The sequence below is a fragment of the Micromys minutus genome (assembly GCF_963924665.1).
Source record: "Micromys minutus genome assembly, chromosome: 8".
NCBI lineage: Eukaryota > Metazoa > Chordata > Mammalia > Rodentia > Muridae > Micromys > Micromys minutus.
Genome location: NC_137977.1, coordinates 49,064,942 through 49,089,819, shown reverse-complemented (window position 1 = coordinate 49,089,819; position 24,878 = coordinate 49,064,942). Strand labels below are relative to the sequence as shown.

At 36.5% G+C, this 24,878-nt stretch overlaps 1 protein-coding gene across 2 annotated transcripts in view; it reads right to left on the bottom strand.

The window, feature by feature from the left end:
* Window positions 1-24,878, bottom strand: part of WDR7 (WD repeat domain 7) — a 265,985-nt gene that overhangs the window by 149,471 nt on the left and 91,636 nt on the right. For both annotated transcript variants that reach the window (XM_080919796.1, XM_080919797.1), the window contains one exon: window positions 5,600-5,713. In XM_080919796.1, coding sequence (XP_080775922.1) covers window positions 5,600-5,713 — 114 coding nt within the window. The remainder of the gene's footprint in view (window positions 1-5,599; window positions 5,714-24,878) is intronic.

Here is a 24,878-nt window from a genome sequence, read left to right as displayed (position 1 = left end):
CTAATTATGAGTTTAAAAATTAGAAAGGCAATGGATACAGGTGTAACTCTTACTAATTACAGAGTCTCTTTTGGTGTTAGGAAAGCAATGTTGCTTACTGAATAACTAATGTTCCTCTTTTCCCCCCAGTGAAGCTTATCTGGACTTTAACATGGCAAATTTCCCATCTTTTAGTTAGAAAAAGTTGTAAGGATATGCCATGAATAGGCCCTTTAGTAAGTAGTAAAATGAGCAGATCAATATTTAGTCTCAGGGCAGACATTCTTTCCAGCTTTATCTTCACAGGCATGTTGAGACTTTAATACATGAATATTGGTTAAGGTGTCAGTTTTATAGTGATGACTTCAGAAAACCCGGCAGAACAATGAGCTTTCTGTTTAACACATATGTAATAAAAAAGGATGTGGCAACAAGAAAACATTTCTATTTGCAATCTTACAATGTTGGAAATTGTAAAGAAGAAAGAAGTTATTTTTTTCTTTTCACAAAGGAGACAGTATTTTGGCTTAACTTTAATTTTCTTATGGTGCTGGTGGCTAGACCTGCAGCTTTAAGCATGTTGGACAAGAATGTTACCACTGAGCTGCATAACCAGCCCTTAATGCTCTCCTTAATTTCAAGCATCGAGAAAGGATAAATACCAGACTGCTCATCTGGTACCATAAGCACACAGCTAGTCTGTGGTATCTTTTCACATGTAAGGAAGGAAAGAAGGAAGAAAGGAAGGAAAGAAGGAAGGAAGGAAGGAAGGAAGGAAGGAAGGAAGGAAGGAAGGAAGAACTTCCTTAATCAACCATTCACTGAGAATGAGAGACAGTACAGGTTAATAATTCTCAATCGTGGGGTTCATGTTAGATTCTATGACTATTATCTGTCAAGCACAAGACCCAAAAATGTTCTGTCTGCAAGCTTGTTTCCCCATTTATGTATAAGTACAACACTAGTATTTATTTCAAAAGAATTTTATAAGAGTTAGGCATACAATTCTTGATACATAAAGAATTTTAGCACTTTTACTTTATCCTACTGTTTCATATTTTTTTCTGTAGCATGCCTCATCTTACACATCGTATATCTAATTATTATTTTGTTGTCTGTTGTCCCCCACTAGAATGTATGGCTGCCTAGTTTTTCAATGACTTGTTCTAATAATGACACACAGAGTCACTAATTTAATGAGACTGCCATATACTATTCAAAGTAAAATATATAGAAATACTACTTCTACTCATAACTAAATGTTTCTGTAGACTCAAAATAAGAGACTCTTTTATCTCAGTCAACACACAGTACTATGTGACACCGAGCATCATTGTCTGTCATAAATTAATGACTGATTATTTAAAAAAAAATCTAATGTCATACCTAGAGAAAATACTGATTCTATAATTCAAAAAAGAAATGAAAGTTGAAACCTGCATTAATCTACAAAAAAATATGTTCCCTCCCAGACATACAAACCTAAGTAAAAGAATAAGTAACTGGGCTTGAGATGGAGATGTGTATATACACCCAGGTCCCTGCAGCACGAACTTCACAGCAATAGAAAGCATTTATGAAAGCACTGCTCATCGGCAGTGGGAAGACACATATTGCTCCCTGAGCTGCTAACTTTTTAGTTTAGCAGGGAATTGCAATTTTACAAAACAGGAGTGAACTGGCTCATCCAACTCATATATCAGTTTTTTCATCTTGAGTGGCTGCATCTGCCAACTACTGCATCACTGCTCTGCCCTCACCTGAGAACCCTGGTGACCTTTGACCCCTTTTCACTGTGAGCTGTTCAGTTTGTCCTAATTATATTAAGTAGGAGACAAGACATAAAATACAAATACAGTGGCTTTCTTAGGGAAATAAATGTGGTAATGAGTAAAACCCTTCTAAAATTCCCTTTAAGTTTAAAATTTTATAAAGCTATGTGAAAGACAACGCTTGGAAGATCTGTCACTCAAACCTCAATTAGGATGCTATTTTTTTATCATGAAGATATCTATATAAAAGAAAAGTTAGTCATACAGAATGCCTACATAAGAATTAATTCTGCGTCATCAAAAATTTTTTCTGTGGAGGTCAGTTTTTAATGAGCTTTCACCTATGAGTGCAATTATGTCATATAAAACCGTAATAATACTGGTTTTTACCAAAAAAGAAAGTAGTGATAAAATGACCACTAATGGTGTTCTGCTATACTCACAGATCAGGGTCTTGTTCGGCTTCCTATCATCAGAGAAGCTTCCTCTTGCAGCAGATGCAAAAAATACAGAGACCCGCAGCCAAACATCATGCAGAGTGGGAGACTTTGGAGCATTCAACCATATATGGAATGTCTCCATCAAACCCTCCCCATCAGAGCTCAGAGACCCTCATGGAGGAGGAGATGGAAAGAGTGCATGCGCCAGAGCGGTGGAGGATCACAAGAAAAGAAGGCCCTCTGAATCAACAGGAGCAAAGCTCACATGAATAATAAAGTAAGAAGATAAACCCACAATGCAAACAAAACATTATTTACAATACAGACTATATAGTGTACCTACAAAGGCTATAATGCTAAGGAAAGTATATAGATAAAAGCTAACACACTGTATAGGACAATATTCTTTGGATCCAAAAGTTGTAAATAATCTTGACATAACTTTAACATTATTATTGGTTTAAAAAAATAAGATCTTAAATATAGACTATTCATAGCCCTGAGGCAGCTTTATTAAGAAAACGCATTTTCCATGTATACTATATGATATAAGATTCATGTAAAAATAAGCTTTAATATCTATACACAAAAATGTTGATCCAAATAAAATTGATAAAAATAAATGTGAAAAATAAGTTAAGCCACATAGTTAAGACAGAATGGTATGTAAACTGGAGTGTGTTCACAAGCACACAAACAGCTGTGCAGTGCTGACCAATTTTTGGCTTTGGCTCTAAAGGGAAAGACAGACACAGCAGTGGTATATTGTTTAAATGACGTGGCAAAGCTTTAAATTGGCCCCACCAAGGCTCAATTCTTTTCTCCCAGCTTTTCCAGCTGTTCTCTTCCAATTCAGTACTCTTCATTTCAAATGCACTTAATTAGATCCATTGATCATACCCAACACTTAGGAGGCTTTACCTGTGCTTCCTTACTTCTGAGAGGCAAACACTAATATTGTTTTAAATACCCTAAAACAATATTCAGACCTCATTCATTCTCAGCCAAAACTATCATTTCAGAGAAGGTTGCCCTGCTTTTAGCAAAAGAGAAAATTATATTTTGCATTTCAACTGATGATAAATGGTCAAATCACTTTTAATAGTAACTCTCAGCTACCTACAACAAAAATAAAATTAAATAACTAACCACATTAACCTAAGTACATCAAATGATGTCATGACATAATTTCTTGGTATTTTATGAAGAGGTATTAATAGCAATTCCTTTAGAATAAGCAAATGCATTAACTGGATTTTAGCTCACAGGGATTGAACAGCCTTTGGTTTTGCAGAGCTGGGACTCAACAATGAAACTCATCTCAAAATAAGATTGTGCTCAAAACCGGTTTTTCTCGATACATCTCCAATATTTTTCATAATGCAATTTATATAGGATTTCAGTCAATAAAAAGAAATATGGTTTTCTTCTAAACTGTCACAAAAATCTATACCTCAGCTTAATCAAGTCACACAGTCTAAAGGCAACCTGAACGATCAACAAACGATATAGCATGCTCGCTGCTCTGACAACATGTTAACCAAGGCTTTTTTGGTTATTTAAAGTCTTTGGATATTGAGCAATCTTGCCTCTAGTACCCATGGTATGAAGCAAATAAATCAACCGACAAATGCCATTCGTCACACACGTTTAGCCAAATTAACCAGATTAAAATACATGAATTAACTCTTCAAATGAGATACACTAAAACTGCATTAAACTTATAAGCATACAGTCATGAACATTGATATGACATCATGAGTTTGTAACTGTGTTATCTAAATTATTAATTAGTTTCTTAAAGTTTATTTGAGGGCTCACAATGATCTTTATTCATGAATATTCACTGATCTGTTCTACTACTGCAAAGCTCCTTTGCAAAAAATTAAACAACTACTTTTTACAAGGAAGGCTGTTAAACAGAACATATCCATAGCACTGTATTTAAAACACAATAAAAAAGAGCTAAATAAAAAAAGCAATAAAAATGTCTTTTTACTTAAAAAGCATCTGCAAATGAATGGTTTTCTTTAGCTGCTACTGAAATGAACTATATTGTTAAATACTAAATGATTTCTAAACATTTGGAGGTTCCTAACAGCATTTACATTTAATCAAATGATGTTTCCACCAGAAGACTTATATGTTAAAACAATTGGTAATCCAAGTCCAAGTGTATACGATCCCAAGGCTATATGCACATAGGTAGCATTACAGACTAAGCAGGCTAAATCTATATACATATATACGTATATGCTGTATGCATGTATGCATGTAACAAAAAAGAAGCCATGATCTGAAAGAGAGCATGAGGAGACATTGGAGGGAAGGAAACAAAGGAGGGAAATTTACAATTACAATTTCAAAGAATAAAAATTTGTATTAAAAAGTAACAAAGAAGCGCTGTCATTTTATCTCAAAGGGAAATCCGTTGCTCTTCTATTCAGGGAAAACCTGTTCGAAACCATGGCCTAAGGGTGCAGCCCTGAAACATAAGCCTTTCAAGTACTGAAGGAAAAAACTGAGCTCTCAACTTCTGCCCAGTTAAAGGCATTTGTGGGTAATAGTAATAGACTGGCTACATATTACTATAAAAGAAAGAAAATTCTACTTTCAGTTTTTTTATAAAAAAATTTACACTTATTTACTGGTCATACATTTTTAAAATTTTTGGTTATTGTTAACTTTTAATAATAATTAGAGATTTTCATCATATTTTCAACTGCTTTTATGCATTTGCAAACAATCAATTGACAAAACAAAAACAAAAAACAAAGAAACCCCAATTTAATGTCAATAAAACTATCTAGTCTGTTTTATCTTCAGTACATGGAATGAAATTGAGATAATGAATGTGGAGATTCAGCAATTAAAATTAGTCAAAATGATTCAGAGATCAGCTACATATGTCATATGTGAACTCTGTATAATTTTCTGTCTGTCTGATTCCTTGAAAGGGAACACAGGTAAGAGTATCTGATAGCCACTCAAAGTCAGTAACTTTAAAAGCAGCATTCACTGCTTAATTCCAGTGTAAAGAATCTATGTGCATTTTTATATGGCCTATACTGCATACATTGTTACTACAATGTAATTATTCTTGAATTCAACCTTATTACTACAGAGCCTTTCACAGCCTAATGCAATAAACCTGTAATATATTTCTCTACAGGTTTAAAACATTAGTAGTGATCCTAGTTTCACAATTAAAAGATTTCTAGAAAAGTGGGGCCCAGCTCACAGGCTCACTGTTACGATGACATGTGCCATCCTGGACCAAACCAACAATTCCACTCCAATTCAGGTTTCCTGTCTTCCTTCCCTCACAAGGCACAACCACAATAAATGGAAACAGTTTGAAACACTGATCTGAGCTCCAACATGTTCTATTAATTTTCCCAGGCTTACCAGTAGAGATGTCATCATCCACGAGGTCATGCTCTTCTTCCTGGACTTTGGCTTCTGGCCCCGAGGCATCTGGAGCAGCTGCCATAGTCTGCATGGCTTCCGCCGTGACTCCAGCTAAACAGGTAAGAGTGACAAGATTTTACTTTACAAAATCAAAGAGATGGAGTGAAACTGTAAAGGTAACATTTGACAATGCACAATAAAAAACAAATAAATGAATAAGGTATTCACTTCTGCTCTGTTTATATGGGTGGATGTGCATATGTATATCCTGTATTTAATTTTAATCAACATCTAAGAAAATCAGACACAAAATGCTGATGTAAAATACATTTTTATTTGGTTTCTTTCACCAACACTTTTGCTACACTTAGGTCACACAATTTAGATAGAATGATGCAGCAATCAGAAAAAGAGAGTAAGGTAAGAACTAAACTCTCTTCCATGTTAGTATGTTCATACTTGGGGATGGCAGGCAGGTGAGGATGAAGAAGAGTGTGCTTGGAGACATATATTGCCTCCAAAGAAAAACATTTCCTGCTATGAAAGGTTAGCGATGAAGAACATAAACATCATACTGAACAGTGTCCTTTCTGCTGGCATAAAAGCACACAGATGTCCTTTTCCTCCATAACCTTATCTCTCTAAAGACATATTCTGCTGTTAATCTGCTTTTACCATATTATTTCTAAGCTGGCAATGGAAAGTGGACTTTATACTGTTTCATATGATTACCATCAGCCCATCATGGTTACTATAGAAGTGGGAATTTCTCATCAAGTTTTTCAAAGAAGTATGTTAATATTTGTTTACATAGGAACCATCTTAATGTTTTCAAACTAAATACTGTAGATACTAAGGGATTTCTTTTCTTCTAAAGAAATTTTCTTATAAAATTTTCTTCTTACACAATTTCCCAGGCTTACCAAAAGCACCCAGAGAGAAAGAATCTTAACTTATTCACCACTGCAAGTGATGTCAAGCTGAACCCATCAGAAGGTGAGCACAAGTCCTAAGGACAGACTATGGAGAACAGAACCCCACCGGGGTAGCATCAATTAATCAGAGCTGCTTTAAAGGGTCGGGAGAAGGAAAGAAGCAAAGGAGCAAACAACGATGAAAAAGAAAACGGTAGTAACAATACCAAAAAATGATCCCCACTGAACAGGAAATAATGGTGATACTACTCTACGAAGTATATTTACTCCTGAGTTCAAAACATCAATTTTATCATGAAAAATTTTAATTAGAAACCCATTAATTAATTAATCAATCAACATCAGCTACCAGAGAAATAAACTCAAAGAGAATGGGTTTTTAAAAAAAGCACATTCCTAAAAAAACACATTGTTCAAATGATTTTAAAAACTCCAAGATCATTTTTTCATATAATTGAATTAAAATATAACCTTTGAAGTCTCATTCTTTTTTTTTCTCTTGATAATAGTAATTCTGAAAACAAAGAAACTGGAATAAAGATATTTTAAAAAACAGTCTGGACAGTGATGATCACTAGTATTTTCCTTTCCTATGAAATCAAGAGATTCAATGAAAGTGAAAGTTGTGGCTTATAAGTAAACTCATTCTACTAACCAGAGAGACAAAGTTCTCAGTGTAATAATACTGCTGAGTTCCCTGACACCCACATCATTTCATCACAGGACAAGGAGGGTCGCATTAGAGAACAGCACAGCGCAACCAAGAAGACGCAGACTCAGAGAATTCAGTGTGAATGTCAAGTCATCCATAGAGCTCCAGAGCTGTACAAGGCATTCATTCAACTAAAGACACTCAGGGTTGTAGGTAGAGTTTAAAGAGTGAACACACACATCTCAATAGAACTGAGGTCAAAAGACCAAACACTTACCATTGGTTCTTTGATGGATATGTTTGGGGCGAAGGGCCATAAAACTTGGAATAAAAGCCAAACACTACCAACTATCTCATAAATAGAATATAAAATATCCTTAATGAAATATTAATAAATGAGGGTTAAGCATAATGGTGAATGCCTTTAATTCCACTTCTCAGGAAACAGATACATCTCTGTGAGTTGGAAACTAGGCTGTTCTACATAGAAATTTCAGGACCAGTCAAGTTACATAGTAAGAGACCCTGTCTCAAAAAAAAAAAAAAAGAAGAAGAAGAAGAAAGAAAAAGAAAGAAAGAAAGAAAGAAAGAAAGAAAGGAAGAAAGAAAGAAAGAAAGAAAAAGGGAAAGGGGAAAGGAAGGGAAGAAAAGAAGAGAAGTTGAAAAATTAAACAAGTAAGTCTGCAATATCTATAAATGTTTATATAATGTGGCCAATAAGAATTGAAAACCTGAAACTGCATTTATATTTAATGGAGGAAATCCAATCTCTTTCACTCTACAATCAGGAATATGCAAAGATTACACTCTGACCATATTTGCCTATTTAACAATATAAAAAAACTCTTATACCAAAAACAAAACACCAAAACAGAAGATAAAATATATGCACAATGAAAAGAACAATGCAAACTGCTCCTGTGTGGTATTTCATTTTGGGTACTCACTTGACTGAGTTCATGGACACATAGCTTGTAAGCCACCTGGGCTTTCGGACTTAGACTGAGCTCTAACATTAACATTTTTCCAGAGCTTCACCTTGCACATCACCTATTGCGAGACTTTTCCTATTTGACTGCATGAACCAATTCCTCTTAGTTAATCACCTCTCATCCACCTACCTACCTATTTATCCATCCATCATCCACTTATTGATCCTAGTCTGTTTCGCCAAAAACAGTGACTTTGCATACTATTCAAGGATAAAATAATTGCCCATGTAAAAAGTCCAAAGAATTCCAAAGAACAACTACAAAAATCAGTGTTACAGAACAAGGGATAAAACTTGAATCATTGTTACTACCAATGTCCCTACCTTGAAGCCTCTTGCTGCAAAGACTCTACAAACTCCACACCAGCCTCCTTTCTTCAAGACATTTTAATATCATTTCTTATCCTCAAATGGACTCCCTCTCCCCTTTCTTGTGTGTGTGTGTGTGTGTGTGTGTGTGTGTGTGTGTGTGTGCATACATTCCAATGCATGCAAATTATAAGTAACATTCCAAATATGGCAGAGAATATGTAATATATGTCTTTCTGAGTCTACTTAAATTTATTATCACCTAATATAATTTCTAGATCTATCCATTTGACTGAGAATTTCATAATTTCATTTTATTTCCAGTTTAATAAAATTCCACTGTTAGTCTTTTGGAGTAACAAGGACCTGGTGCTGACGTGTACTATGAGCCTCTGGTGAGGACCTTGTGATAAGTGTGACACAATCAAGAGTGTGAAAGAAAGATTAAATGATGACACAAGAAGACAGAGCAAACGTGATTTTCCCATAAGAACTACCTCATTCACTCTCATAGAATATGACCAGTAACTGACCAACTTCTTGTGGACCTCACCTTTGAAATGCTCCTCCATCTCTCAATACTGCTACAGTGGAGATAAAGCTCTTTTATATGAGTCATTAGGAGGAAAGTATATCCTAACTAAACCAGACACTTATACAAAATTAACTCAAATCAATTATGGACTTAAATACAAAATATAAAACAATTAGAATTTTTAAATAAAAAAATCATTGATCCCTAAAGTTAGACTTGACATTAAAAACATAATCCACATGAAGAACTATTGATTAGCTGGGCCTCATCAGGATTAAAACAAGTTTTGTTCTACAAAAACAATATTAAGAGGAAAAAATGGAAAGGCTGTGCTTGTGGAACAACTGCACAGGCTTATTTCCACCTGGACCAGCACAGAACCTGGGGCACAGGCCCAGTGAGGTCCTGCCAGAAATTCTCAGAGTATGTAAAGAGTGCTGTGCTCTCTGGAAAAGGGTCCTTTCTGGCCTAGAGAAAGAGGCGTACATCTTGGAAAGTACTTCAGTAGTACTCAGGAGCTGTGAGCATAGGGCTGAGCTCCTACAACAGCCTCATTAGAGCTCCAATACCTGAGCCCACAGAGGTAGAACTGAGTCACTGCCTTCAGAACTCACTGCTTGCCCACAGAGTTAAATACCCAGAAGCAATGTTCTTCCTGAGCCCACAGGCTCTCAGATCCAGGAGAGACAGGCACCAGTCAGTGATAACAAGATCACCAATAATCACAGATAACAAGATGGCAAGAGAAAGCAAAAGAACTTAAGCAATGGAAACCATGATAACCTGGCAACATCAGAACCCAGCTCTCCCACCACAGCAAGTAATGGATTGTCAAATACATCAAAAAACATGACTTAGACTTGAAATCATACTTCATGATGATGATGGAGATCTTGGAAAAGCACATAAATAACTCCCTTAAACAATTACAAAAGAACCAGGAGAAATTACTCAAAGAACCAAAGGAAAACACAACCAAACAGATGATGGAATTGAAAACAGAAAAAGAAAGAATAAAAAAAACACAAAAACGAAACAACCCAAAAACACAAATTATATTAATTAATAATACTAGAAAATAACATTAAAGGTATTAAGGGGAAAGAAAACATCAAAAAATATACGGAGAGCAAGAGATCTAACAAAAGAGATACAGTAAATGTATGAAAGGGTAAGTTTGCAAATGCAAGTCTTACAAAGTGCAGCAATGTGTGTTTTACCATCATAGATTTGGCCATATGGATCTATGAGAATCGAGAAGAAAGTGGAAAAACGTGGAACACAGACCAAAGCAGGAAAATGGTAAAAGGAAGTCTCACTGACAACATAGGGTGGGGAGCACTGCGTTGAGCCAGAGAAGCAAGGGACAGACAACAGGAAGGCTTTTATGAGACCTGTAGATTTCTGTATGCCAAGGTCACTTGTCATTGTCAAAGACCTATAATAATCAAGCATTTCCAGCACTAGAATCTATATACAAAAATACATAATATGTGTTGCTTTTAATTAGTATAAACATGTTTTAATGTAAATATAAAGATATAGTCTTCGAAATCAATAGACCAACACTGCACTCAAAATTCTACCAAGAGGAGCTGCAGAGATGGCTCAGAGGTTAAGAGCATGTGCTGACCTTCAGAGAAGCCAGGTTCTGCTGCCAGTACCACAGTGGTTCATAACATCTCTAAGTCCAGTTGGGAAGGAGCTGATGCCCCCTCTTACCTCAGAGTGCCAGGCAAGCACGAAGTACACAGACTTACGAGGAGGAAAAGCACTCAGACTCAGAAATATACTTTTTAATTTCAACAGTAAAATATACACATTAGCCAAGATGTGCATCTCATGTCTTACATAATATAAGCATTTTTTACAACTGATTTAAAACATCTGAGTAATGACAAGTGAAATAAACTCAGGGAAATTCTGCAGTGTCACGTGATTAACATGACAAGCAATGAGACTTTAACTTAGTAAGAGTTTTTAATACAGCATATTAACTAATATAATATAAAATGAGTTAAGTTCACTGTAACTTTATAATTTTACAAAAGATTAGATAGGCAGGATACAATGGTTACAGTAAAAAACAAAAACAGACAAAATGTTAAAAAATTATATTTCTCATTCTCATAAAATATAGATTTCCAGTGAAATTGAAAAAATGTATCTAGAACAATAGGCATTTTTATTTAATCAGTTTCTTGCAAATGTTGTTTTCCTGATCTAGTTAAAGTATACGTGAGGCAATCATTTGATATGAACATGCACATTAAATGAAGTAAAATCCAGCAATAAGGGAATGCGTGAATATCTCCATTGCATTTCAGGCAGAAGGCAGAGACACGTTAGAGGCAGATCTGCACAGTGCTGACCAACACTGCTCCACGTTCCCCACAATCTCGTGACAGACAGACGGCCTGCCTCACATTAATTCACTTCACACCACACATATCGATCCGCAGCCGTTCCCTAGTCTCTCTGCACACACTGCCTGTCTGGCTGCCTACATTCACATCAGCACATACACACAAAGGCCAGAGAAGATAACCTTTTGCTTTCCATTAAAGACACAGTACCTACTTTTCCTCTCTAAGCATCAAAACCAGAAATTATAACACTTAGATGTTCTCATATGAAAATATTTCACACAAAATAATTTGAAGGTAACTATCCCTTATTCTGAATAAAGATCATTCAAATTGGTCAGAAAGAAATGGGCTTATTACAGACACAATACAATTAGAGAAATAAAAATATGATTAAAATAGTTTAAGATTAAATTAGAATATAATTATTTGGTAGCATGAGAACTGAAGCTTAATTGCAGAAAGACATTTTCCTGCCCAATATTTTGAACTATTCATAAAACTGTTCTCATATAAAATGTAATTATAAGCCATTATGAAAACAGCAAAACAAGCTGGAAAATGGATACATGGCAGACACCACAGGTAGTTTTCTAGCTCAACAGAATATTAATGTAAGAGAATAAAGCTTTATTTTCTTCTTTTCAAAACAGAACTGAAAATTATCTGTAGTAAAAATTACCTAAAACTTGAAATTCAGCATAGTTACCTTTTAAAATATGTGTTTAATCTGCAGGCTATAAATGGACCAGAAGCCATTTTTTGTTTTGGTTTTTTTTATTTGTTTGTTTTTTTGTTTTTTTCAGAAGACACAAATGAAAGAAGGACTCACACGCTGTAGTCTTCCAGGTGTTGCAAAACAAAGGCATAGCTGTCCTGACACATGCTAACATTGAAACCGCCTGATTTGAACCCTCGTAGAATTATGCATCTTGGAACGGCTTCAGAAATCTGACACTGAACCCTTCAAAGGTCCGTGGCCTTTCTTTCTCCTTCCCTATCTCTCCCTTTCCGCCTCTCTTCTTCCTCTCTTTTTACACTAGCAATGGCTATGCAGACAGAAAGCCAAGCAGCATACACAGTACACATATATACATGCTAATCACATATTAACAGTAAGGTGCTTTAGAGTAGCAATAAAGATGCTGAAAAGTGGGCCTGAGCTAAAGGATGGGCTACAGCTAAGGAATCAGAGGACCAGAATGGCTCCTGTGGAAGAACAGGTAACTGCCAAGTGCTCACATCTCCATAACAACTGAGAACACTTGGTTACTGGAACAAGCCTTCTCAAGACAAGCTCTCTAGAGGCTTGTGTGAGCTTGGGTTGAAGGAGTAGCCACAGGAATGTGGGCGTGAGAGAAACCTTCACCTTTGTAGAGAAAAGATAGTTTTCTGTATGAACACAGAAAGATCTGTGAAGGGATGCAGGGATGAGCCAGTAATTTTCAAACAGAAATCTACTGTTTTACCTCACTAAATAGTTGTGTAATTGTGTGAATAGGCTTGCATGTGTTTTACAGAAGTTTTCATTTGAAGGATAAATACTTTTTTCAAAAAAGTTTGAAAAATCACTTTTCTAGATTGTTTTTCCAAATACAAGCATTACAAATGGGGAGAAAAATGTACCCATTCATTCAAAGAAAAAAGTGTGTGTGAGTGGCTTTCTAAGCAAAGGGAAAAAACTATAGGGGGAATACAAGACCTTTTACTATAGAACCTGATAGCCCTGCCACTAAAGCAAATTAGCAAATGTGTAAGTGTAAACAGTTGAGACAGAAACCTGAGTTGGGTCTTGAAGGTAGATAATGTATATAACGGGATGACCCTGAGTGAAGACAACCCCAAGACGAAAGAGCAGCACACTAACAGACCGTGGGCAGGGGAGGTAGGTGTGGATGCATGCAGGAATGAAGCTAAGGAGATAGCAACACAGTGAGAAATACGCCACTAACAGAGGATGGAAAAGGTTATTATGGATAATCCTGCTTGTCAACAGGACCACATCTGGAACTGACTAAAACCCAAGCAGCTGGGCACAACAGTGAGGAAGTTCTGTATTGGATTGTTCGAGGTGGAAAGAAGCCACCCTAAACCTGGATCACTGGAGGTCAAGAGATTCACACCAATCTGGGCCACACGCTGTGGTTTCAGCACAGGAAAGGACACTGGAGAAGGAAGACTGCTTTCCCTCACTTCACTGACTTAGGACTTAGTTCTTCAAACTTCCAACATTCCTGAAAGCAAATTGAGACATCCAGCCTCATGGACTGAACAACTCTCAGATTCTGGGCCTTTCTGTCGGGAGACAACCAGTGTTGTCAGACCATAGCCAGACCATAGCCTTTAGAGCACTATGATAAATCCCATTTTAATATATATGGATTCATTGCATTAGGTCTGTTCCCCTAGAGAACTCTAAGGCAGGAAGAAAAGGAAGAAACTTTTATTGCATTTTAAGGCAGAGTCTTATTATGCAGCCTTGGTGGGCTTAGAACTCACTATGTGGATCGAGCTGGTTTTGAATTTATAGAGACCCACCTGACTCTGCTTCCCAGAGACTAAAGGCCTTTGCCACACTACCAACTCATAAGCATGATTCCTGTAACACATGTACCTGGCACCTTGTAGTAAAAAGAATACAACACTAAATGCACATCATTAAAAGGGTGCTAAAGTTGGTAATTATGCATTGAGAACTTAATATCTGAGGTTAAACAGGAGTCTCCTATTATTCTCTTTTTGGTTATATGCCTAGTTTCAGGAAGTCAGCTTGGGTTGATAGCCAGAAGCTACTATGGAAAAACAACCATGAGGCCAGAGGGTTTTAACCTAAATCTATGGTCTGTGAGAAACAACAGTTTCTAGCAATCTGGTAGATTGCCTTTGTCTTTGTGTTTAACCAAATAGAAACAAGATAAAACACAATAAGATACCAATACTATACCACATTCAAATATGACTGTAGGTGAGTTTAGCAATGTGCTGGAGCAGAGTTGATTACAAAGAGTCACACCAGGGAAATGTTAAAAGGTGTGAACAGCTCTCTGTAAGACTGCAGCAGTAGATACAAAAAGAGAGAGAGAGAGAGAGAGAGAGAGAGAGAGAGAGAGAAAGAAAAAGAAAAGAAAAAAAGCAAGAAAGAAAGAAAAAAGAAAAAAATCTACTCATGTGTCACATCCTAAAGTAAAGATCTGAATATGACAGAATAAACTTTATTAAAAGCAGTTGTTTAAAATAATAAATTAACAAGAATGCTAGGCAAATATGAATGAGGTTCACACTCTTACAAATGAATCTATTACAAATCTTATTACATAAGACACAGAAAGGTGGAAACATAAAAGACCTGAGCTAAGGACAACAAAAATCAACCCAAAGACTAGACAATATAAAGCTACAGATATAAATAAATAAATAGGAACTGTATGCAAATACTGCACCCTAGTGTTAACTGGTTTTTACAAGGTAAGTGTTAGAAATTCTAAATTACATGAAGTCTACTAAGAAGGGTAAAACAAATCTACTGTGGATAATGAGAAAAGATTAATTTTAATCAGAAAAAGAAATTCCAAATAACCAGAAGGGGAGGGCTAGAATGAATCTTTGTGTGGATCAAGTGGGTAACACTCACATGGACCCTGTGTTATTTTAAGTAGGGCGATGACAGCCAGGAAGCAGGAGAGAGAGGCAGAGGAGAGGGGTCAGGACAGGAGAGCAGAGGACAGAGGGGACAAGCACACAAAGAATGAGAGTGGGTTCTGTCTCCGTTCTGTGCACTGGGGATCTACAGTGTGCACCTAGGAGCAGGAAGCACATCTAGTCCCTGGACTGTTGTCTCCAACAGCTCTACTCGAGGCTCTACTGGCTCTTTACACACGTGACGAACCTAAGAAGAAGGGAGGGAAGACACAAGAGAGACGCAGAGCATGTGCCAGAAAACAGCCAGTGTTATTTTAGTCATCAAATGGACACCAGTACCAAAGGGAAAGACAACCTGTGGTAAATGCTACAATAATAAGGCGAGAGGCAGAACAACAAGGCCAGCCAAGAATTTATCAACGGTCAGTTAGTAAGGACGTCATTTGCAGAAGAAAAATGTAATCAGTATGTAACATCACCTGTTTAAATTAGTTAGTTTATGCTAAACAAGCAACTAAAAATTAAAAGTTTTTATCTTATTCCCAAAGGAGGTATTATCAGTGAAATACTTATATGGATTTATTTGTATGAACACTGCATAGCCTAAGATCACAATGAAATAGATTATGTCATAAAATATAAAGATGCCTTCTTGGATGAATATAAAGAAACTAGTAAAGTGGTAATCCTCGGAGAAAACAAAAAGAGCAGGTTTGTGAAATACAGTCTATCTCCATCTAGAATGATGATAGAATGAATTCAAATGACTGCACACATCAAACACATGCTCTGCAGTGGCATGATGTGTCTATAGGAACATGCTATTATTCTACGACATTACACTAATTAAATCTCACAATTCATTTGTAAAGCTATTCATAGCTAACGCTTGATTCAGAGGAAAATGAAAAGTTGAATTAACTAAGGCTCCACTCATCATTGCCCCTGGCAGAGCTTTTAGGGAATTAACTTGCAAACAAAGTTAAAAAAGAAAAACTGAGCAGACAAGCACTATCATAACCAAGATATAAACATATAAAAAAAGGATGTAAACTTTATTTTTGAAGCCTACTCTACAAATAAAAACAAAATATCTTTAAACTAGGCAGCCACTTCAAAAAATATAATTTGTGTTAAGTGTGTGTGTGTGTCTATGTGGCCACACCTGCATTGCACACTATGAAGACCAGAGACAATTCTGTAAAGTTGGTTTTCCTTCTTTATTTGCATGTGTTCCTAGAACTCCAGCCATCTGCCTGTGTAGCACCTGATGCACCCGTTTCCTGGGCTGGCAGCCTCTCTTCTTCTACAGTTCCTTATGCTTAATAGGCTCATAAGAAAATAAAAAAGTATGATATACTAGCTAATACTTTAAACTTATAAATTCAGTTACTCAAAACTAAAAGAACTAACTACCAATGTGAACTGGTACTTGAAAACAAATTCGTAAGATTCATATGAAAGAACGCTGAGCAAGTTTCTAGCAAAAAGTAAAAATGAAATGATGGTGATATTTCACTTCTCATCCATCACAGAGATGAGGTTCCAAGAGTTTAAGAATATGTTCAGCAGCAGAGGCTGCTGGAAGACAAAGCCTCGCACAGACCACTGCTGAACATGCAAAACAATCTAAGCCATGTGGAAGGAAAAAGAAAAACAATTTGCAAAGACACAGAAGTTCCACTTCTAGAAATACACTAATATATACTATCAAAAAATGAAGACATGGTGAATTTAGCCACTACCACCCTCACATAATACCAAACACTAGACAAAGCAGAGTGCCCATTAACCCAAATGTCAATTTAAAAAACCAAGCAAAATAAAAAGATGTATCAAACATCTTTTCAAATAAGATCAAAAAGAATAAAAAAATCTCATTATCCAATTTGTTTAATGACAAAAGCTAATTGGTGTGTCTACTTATAGACACACACATACATATAATTATGTTAAATTAAAAGAGGTATAGAAGATAGAACAGTCACTTCAACAAATAAGCTTGGAAAACTAGGTAGTATTTACAAGCAAGGATTTAAACTGGATTCTGAGTTTATATCATAGATTAAAATTAACTCAAATGATTCAAATATATAAACCCCTAAAACTATAGAGTTTCTAGAAGAAAACAAGAGACAAGCTTCATGGTATCAAATCTGACAGTGATTTCTTGTAGAAAACACTAAAAGAACACATAACTACAAACAGGTAAACTACCTGTGCCCTGCAGTCCTGGGCAAGCAAAGGCACCTATGGAAAGAAACAGACGGTTTCCACATCAGCTGACAGCAGTTACTGACAGCCAATAGACACAATCCTTGGGTTGGGGACTATGGTACACATCTGTGATGGCAGCAAAGGTAAGAGCATTACTGCAACTTCTAGGCCATCCAAGTGTACATGGTGGGTTCCAAGCCAGCCACAACCACTAAATGTCTCAGAAAATGATGATAATTCAACAACAATAGATTCCAACATGATCCTAAAGTGGGTAATGTACACACACACAAAAAATATATACTTCCATAGAAGATATATAAGTATCCAAAAAAAAACAGAGGAAAAGATGCTAAATATGACCAGTAGTTAGGGAAGTGGAAATCAAAGACTCAATAGTACTTCTTGCCTTTTAAAACAATGGATACCTAAAGGGGGAGAAGTCAAGGAAAATGAAGAAATTCATTTTCTGTTCACTACTGGTGAGAACGTAAAGTATTATGTATGACTTATGAAAAATATAGTGTTTAATAAACAAAACCAGAATTACCCTTTAAACCTACACATTCTTTTTAATGTATTCTCAAGATAATTAAAAGCAGTATTGTAATAAAACAGTAGACACCTGAGTTCATAGCAGCAATACATATAGTAGCAAGTATACACTTACACTTATGGAAACAAAGTAAATAGTAATGAATGCATGGATAGGAAAATAATAATCAAATGATTGTATGCATAAAATTATATTCATACTCATCCATAATTCTGAGCCATTCCACAACACAAGGGACTTTGAATGGCATTTTGATAAATGAAATAGGCCACTCCAAAATAAGGATGTTACCATTTTAATTTCTTCTCTTGAGAACTCCCTCCCTATTTATATCCCAGTCCATGTTTTGATTGGGTCATTTGTCCCCTTGACTCTGTTTGTTAATTCTGTATATATTCTGAAAAGTGAGCCTTTGCCATATGTATGGCTTATAGACTCCCTCCCACTGTGTGGGCTTCCTCTTCATTCAGCAGTTTCTTTACTGTAGAAGTGGTTTTTAGTCTTACTTTTATCATCTGCCATTTGTCAAGTGTCATATTCCTTAGAAAGAACTTTCCTACACCTATGCTTTCTTCTAGTAGCTTTAGACTTCAGGCTTCACACCAAAGTCTTTGATCCATCTGAACTTAATTATCACGTATGGTGAAATACACGGTCCTAATTCATTCTTTACCATTTGCTGACTTTTCTCCGATGTACATTTTGGCAACTTTGTCAAATATCTGATGGTTGTAGTTACCTGCCTTCATGATTTGGTCATGAAAGAACAACAAACTTTGGTTGAAAACAACTGACAACAAATGCTAATAATGCTCAGTTGCTTAGAGTTTATCCTGTTCTTCCAGGGGACCTGAATTCCATTCTCAGCACTCACACCCAGTGGCTGGCAGGTCCAAGGTATCCAATGCCCTTTTCTGAACTCTCTAGGCATATAACTTCCATTCCCCACTGACCACCCCACACACACATACACACACACAATTAATGTTTAAATTATCTAAAAATGAAATCCTCAACCACAAACTTAATCCAAAATAAAATCTATTGTACGTATTTTAAATACTTAATAGGAAAAAAAAAATATAACTAAAGTCCAAGAAGTGAGCTTCTTAGAATGGCATCCAAATCAACTTCACACAGAAAACCTCACAGTATCTTAGAGAAAAAGAAAGTTACTAAAATTAACTGACTTAATATCACCCAATCAACTAAGTCATAAAGTAATTATTATAACTGATTATTGCTATTATAAGACAACTATAGTCAAATTATAAAAGCACTGTATTATATATAAGGGGATGAAGCACAGCCAGAAATGGCTAATCTATATCTAACAGATTTGCACACTTTAAATCAAGCTAACAAAAACATATAATAAAACATGTGGGATTGTCTTTCTAGGAAACAGCTTTTTCAGACTGTATGTCAAGCCCATCATGACAAGTAGTGCTACTAAAAACTACCTTGCATCTCTGTGAAGAGCGCTTCATTTGCTGAGTAAGTAGTAAGAAAGTATTGCCTAAAACTTGATACACAACCACAAAGAGTCACAAAGTTAATCTGCATAGAAACACATTTTAGTGAATAGTAGTCTATATATGATAAAGTTTGTACCGACTCTATACTAGCTCTTTCCTCTACGCTTTTAGTATAAGTACATACATGGATGTGGCATGTGTACGATACAGAAGATCATTTGTTAGAGCAAGATTGTATTAGTGAATAGAGCATGAAGAATTTGGGATAGTTCTACAAAAGCTACAATAGGCAAAAACAGCGAGTAGATTTCATTGCACAAGAAGTGCAGCATTTCTGGGACTATGAGATAGTTCAGAATGTAAAGATGCTTGTCACCAAAACTAATGAACTCACATAGCAGAAGAATCACATCCAGAAAGTTGTTCTCTCACTTGCACACCTATCTCCTCAGCCCCAAAGATGGAGTTTAATGATGTTCTATACCACGAGAAATGTTTGTGAATTATAAACTATCATCATCCTCTTCCACATCCTTTCTTTAAGCTAGATGTTCTTTAGTCTAAGAACATTTCAAATGCAAGTCTCATCAACTTTTCCCAGTAAGTATAAAGTCCTTCCATAACACTATAAGAGAACCATGACTCTAGATCTGGCATTGCCTATGGGGCAAGTTTTAAAAGCAAGCAATAAAAATAGGTAATGGTGGTTGTTTTCATCCTTAAAGCAAGCAAAGAAAATCTTTATAAGTGATAGCAAGTTTTATGGAATAAACAGAAAACATGTAAAGGAAAATTACAAAAATACTAAGTACTGTTACAGATGACTGGACTGGCATTTAACAGGATGAAAGAAACCAGATCAATCTCAATCTTGTTGAGGTCAATTAGGGTGTTCAAACAAAAAGAATTTTTTTTCTTTATGTTTGTGTGCTAAAGTGCTAAAATTAATAACAAAGTCTGCAAATGCCATGTACAATGAATCCTTTAAAATCATATCAAAATATGTTTAATAAATACAGTAAGGGCAGTTAAATCAGCAGAACAAAATCACTAGAGAATAGCAAATAACAAAACAGTATATAGAAAGCAGGGAGAGGGGAGGGGGAGGAAACAGTATTAAGATAGTGGGAGACCTTTAATCCCCGTGTGTAAATAATAATAGAACAAAAACTACCATTAGCTATTACAATCATGGAGAATGAGCTGACAGCCTTATCCACAAGTAGGAAGCAGACAAAGACAAGTAACTGAGAATAGCTTTAACTTTTGAAAGCTCACAGCCCACACCCAGAGACACACCTCCTCCCAAGGCCATACCTCCTAACCCTTCCAAAACAGTTCCATTAACTGCAGACCAAGTATTCAAACCTATGAGCCTACAGGGGACATTCTCATTCAAACTACTACAAAATTTATATTTAAAACATGGAACACTTGCTTTACTAGAAAAACATGTTCCAATATTCACAGGAATGTTTTATAAAGTACTTTATTTCCATTAGCATTATAAATTTTTGACTTTATAATGCTAGAGAATGATGACTCAAATCAATACTATCTTCTTCATAGTGAGTGATATTAGGTCATTTATTATTACAAAGGCCACTAGAACCTCAGCTAAAGATATTACCAGGCATTTCCATTTAAACATCACTTAAAAAAATGTATCAAAGGTTGAGTGGACAGTTCTCCTTTTTAAAATAGTCTTCATAGGCTTAAGTGCTTCCAAGCTTACAGCTACTACTAAAAGTGCACAAATATCTCAAAAGAAGCCAGGTATGCTTCCTAGTTGTTTGAGAATAAACTGCAGGTCTAGGAGAAACTTTGCTCTAGTCACTGAAAGGAGAAAGGAACAGACTTGAGAAAGACAAAAACGAGGAAATTGCCAAAATTATTGTAAGCCCTCAGGTCTTACAAGTAGCTCTGCGGAAGAGCCCAAATAGGATGATGAGATAGAGAGAGGCAGATAAGGAGCCTAGAGTAGGAGGTAGCACTCTTCCTCACTGCTGTACAGGGAACAAGTGATCCTTTTCCTTCACACTGTCCTTTGTTCTGCACTGTGGTAAATGGTGAAGGCTCCTTCAGTGCTCAGTAGCAGACTGTCCCCTGACGCCAGAGGAAGTACTGCTCCTCGGAGGAACACCATGCACTCATTCAGCTAACACTGAGAGCTCCCAGCCCACGATATCACATCATGACATGGGTTACTTTTTATAACTTAAACCAAGTCTGAACAACCACCCTACACACACACACACACACACACACACACACAATTCTTTTATTTTTAACTGGTTATTTTATTAGCTCCCAAGACTACTGAATACATAAGAGGGAAATCACAGAAATATTGAATAATGCCTCAAAAAATGTCAAATAGAAGGGATTTTCTTTTAAATGGCTATATATTTAAGTAGAAATTCCATTAGGTTTGTGGCCAAATACAGATAAGCAGAATCATTTATTGTTGTTAAATAGATTATCAGTCTAGGGTGTTTAAAATTAAGTTCAACATCCCTGACACTCTAGATGAAAAACGAGAAACAAATACCCAATTCCCACTGACACACTGTAAGCAGATATAATATATACTGTACTTTGAATAAATACAGTTCATCTGCAGATACAGCCTTTTTGCCTCCCAATACACAGAAGGGGTTCAAACATACAGTACTCAGTATAAGATGACTACAGTTTCTTCAGAGTTCTGAAAAACCCACACCTTTTAATCCCAACTGACTTATAAAGTAGGAATTCTATAAGAATTTAATCAAATCATTTTCCCTTTATTTCACCAATTTCAATTAGCATAGTCTCACTTTAAAAAAAAAAAAGATATTCGGAATGCCACAAAACCCCCAAAGAGTGGATGTGGGCAACACAGAGTGAGGGCAGCACTGGGCTCACCCTAAGGCTCTGTCGGGTTGCTGTCCAACTCTTCTGCAGTGCTGACTATGTAACCACAGCGAGCTTCATAGCCTGGCCGCCCGACCCCCACAGAAGCACAAACAGCAAAACCAGAAATTAGAAGCCATCAGGAGAGAAACAAAACAGCTCAATAGCAATAAAAAAGCCCATCACAATTGTTCAACAATAAAAAGGCAGAGAAGGAAAATTTATAAGAAATATAACTTGAAATGCAAGAGGCATACCAATCTAAGATGTTCTCAATCGAGAGGTTGTTTGTGATAGTAAGCAAGCAGGAGTCACTCCACAGCATGGCCTGAAATGGCAGCCTCTGCTCAGAGTAAATGTTCTTAAAATGGAAGTTTTATAAAACTACTTCAACCAAAAACAGAATTACAAAACTACTATGAGCATCTATTCAGTAATTTAAAAAATTCTTAGTATCCACAAAAATCACTATCTAAACACGATTATATCAGAACGTCCCAAACTTGCAAGACAAATGTAAATATAAGAGAGAAAGTAGAAAAGGATGGGGAGGAAAGCTATCTAGTTTCCGGCCTCAGAGCAGGGGTCAGATTCAATTAAATCATATGCCAACCCCTTTTTAGTCTCTCTGTTCTTCCCATAATAAATCCTGGCACTAGCTGCCTTGTGAATAACACACTAACATCGGGGATATTTTGCCAGCTACACTTCCCACATGTCTGAAACATACATCACCGTCACCATGTCTGTTGTGGATCCATCTATATCTGTGCTCAGAGTCACCACTTTATAACATCAGAAGTGACATTCCAACTCCAGGTTAGAAACGGTTGCTACAGTACGGCCTATCAGAAGTCAAACCCAAAACATTTACTGAGCATAGAAATCCTATTGTTTCCAAGGCTGAGTAAAAGAGGAGCCTGGCCCTGTCAACCCAACATAAAAAGAAGCTGAAAAAGAAGGGACTGGGAAGAAAGGAACAAAGGATCAAGCTGTCTGCTGACATCAGTATGTCTTAAACACAATGTGTTACCATTTTTTATCACTATCCAAGATGATAAACTTACAAATTAATACGACACTGACCAGCACTGTATAAGATCGCAGCACATACTGGAGGAGAGAGTTTTCATTTAGATAATGAGAGTGAGGTTTCTGTGGCCAGTGTTTCTGGAGCTGGAAAAGATGAGCACTGTGCGCAAGCAGAACACAATGTATGAGAAACAATTACGCCTGTGACCTAATGCCCCACAGGTCAATCTCCATTGAAGGCCAAAGGAAATCAGGAACCACCAGCATTTACCTCAGGGAAGTCACTGACTGGAAGGAAGGGCAAATGCGGCATGTTTCATAAAGAAGCAGGTGTGTGAACTCATAAAAAAAGCCAATTATCAAAATGCTATGTGTACAATGTCACATGTAAGAAATATATAAAACGGGGATCTGGAAAACGTCTTCCGCTCAAAATAAATCTCAGGCAATCTACATTGCAATTCAATGGCTTCGAAAAATAACATTAATCCCTGTTCAGTAAAACTACTAGAATTCTATAAAAATGTTTTGGAACTTAGAAGTGGTATTGCACACATAAATGGCGACTCAGAAAAGAGGTACAATATGCCCACATGTTGCAGAATATATGCAGTATTCACATTAGAACAGTGATCACAATACAGCTATCCTTAAATTTCCTACCAGGAAGTTAGAAGCAAATGTTCCCTTTTGGTTTGTTTGTTTGATATTTACAAAGGATGAAACAATGGTTGCGGCTGGTTCAAGGCGAAAATTCATCACCTGAACCATAGTCGCATGCCATTCAATAATTGTGGCCTTAGGAGCCTTACAGAAATGTGTGGCTGTCAGTTAAGGCAGACTGCTAGTCTACCATCTCTACCATCGGGATCCCTGGGAGGTAGAAATGTAAATGAACGCCAAGGCCGTAAGATAAGAAAATCTAAGCTGCCAAAACAAGTACAGAAATAAGGACTAAGCAGCCCATGCTCACTGCTTGTACTGTGGCATCACTACACAGGATGCTTTGCAAAAGGTTTCTACAATGCTCTCAAGACACCCAAGAAAAGCGTCTGACCTGGCCTATGCCTTCCTTTCTTCCACACAAATCCATAAAAAGCTTTCTATTGGGCTACTGTCCACCATGCCTACATAAAATACCAGGGATTAGCAAAGTGCACAGTGGGCATCATTTTATCCGCAGTCCATCCCCTGACAGTGCAGTTGGAGGAAGCTGCTGCCTATACAAGCTCTGGTCCTGATCTCAAGGGTAAAAGGGTTATCTCTTACGATCCAAAAGCTCCCCAGAGAATATTTTAATTAATTAAGAAAACAAAACTTCTACAAAAGTAGGCATAACTTAGGCACTTACAATATTGCTTATGCAATTACTGCATAGCTTTCAATTCTTAGAATGGTTGATTGCAAGACTACTTGCAATACTGATAAGTGGTATACTTTCTAAGAGTCTCATGCCAGAAATAGGTGCCATTTGTAAGTTTTAAACAGTGCTCCACAAGCCAGGTGGACAGCAGGTGTGGGCAGTCCAGCAGCTGCCTCCATAACCTCCTGATCCCCTAGGACAGCACATCTGTTCAACAGCCTTCTGGCTCATTCCTCATTTGTTAAATGCTTTCTACTCCTTTAATACATTCAGAATCCCTACTCTTTAGCTTGACTCTCTTTTATTAA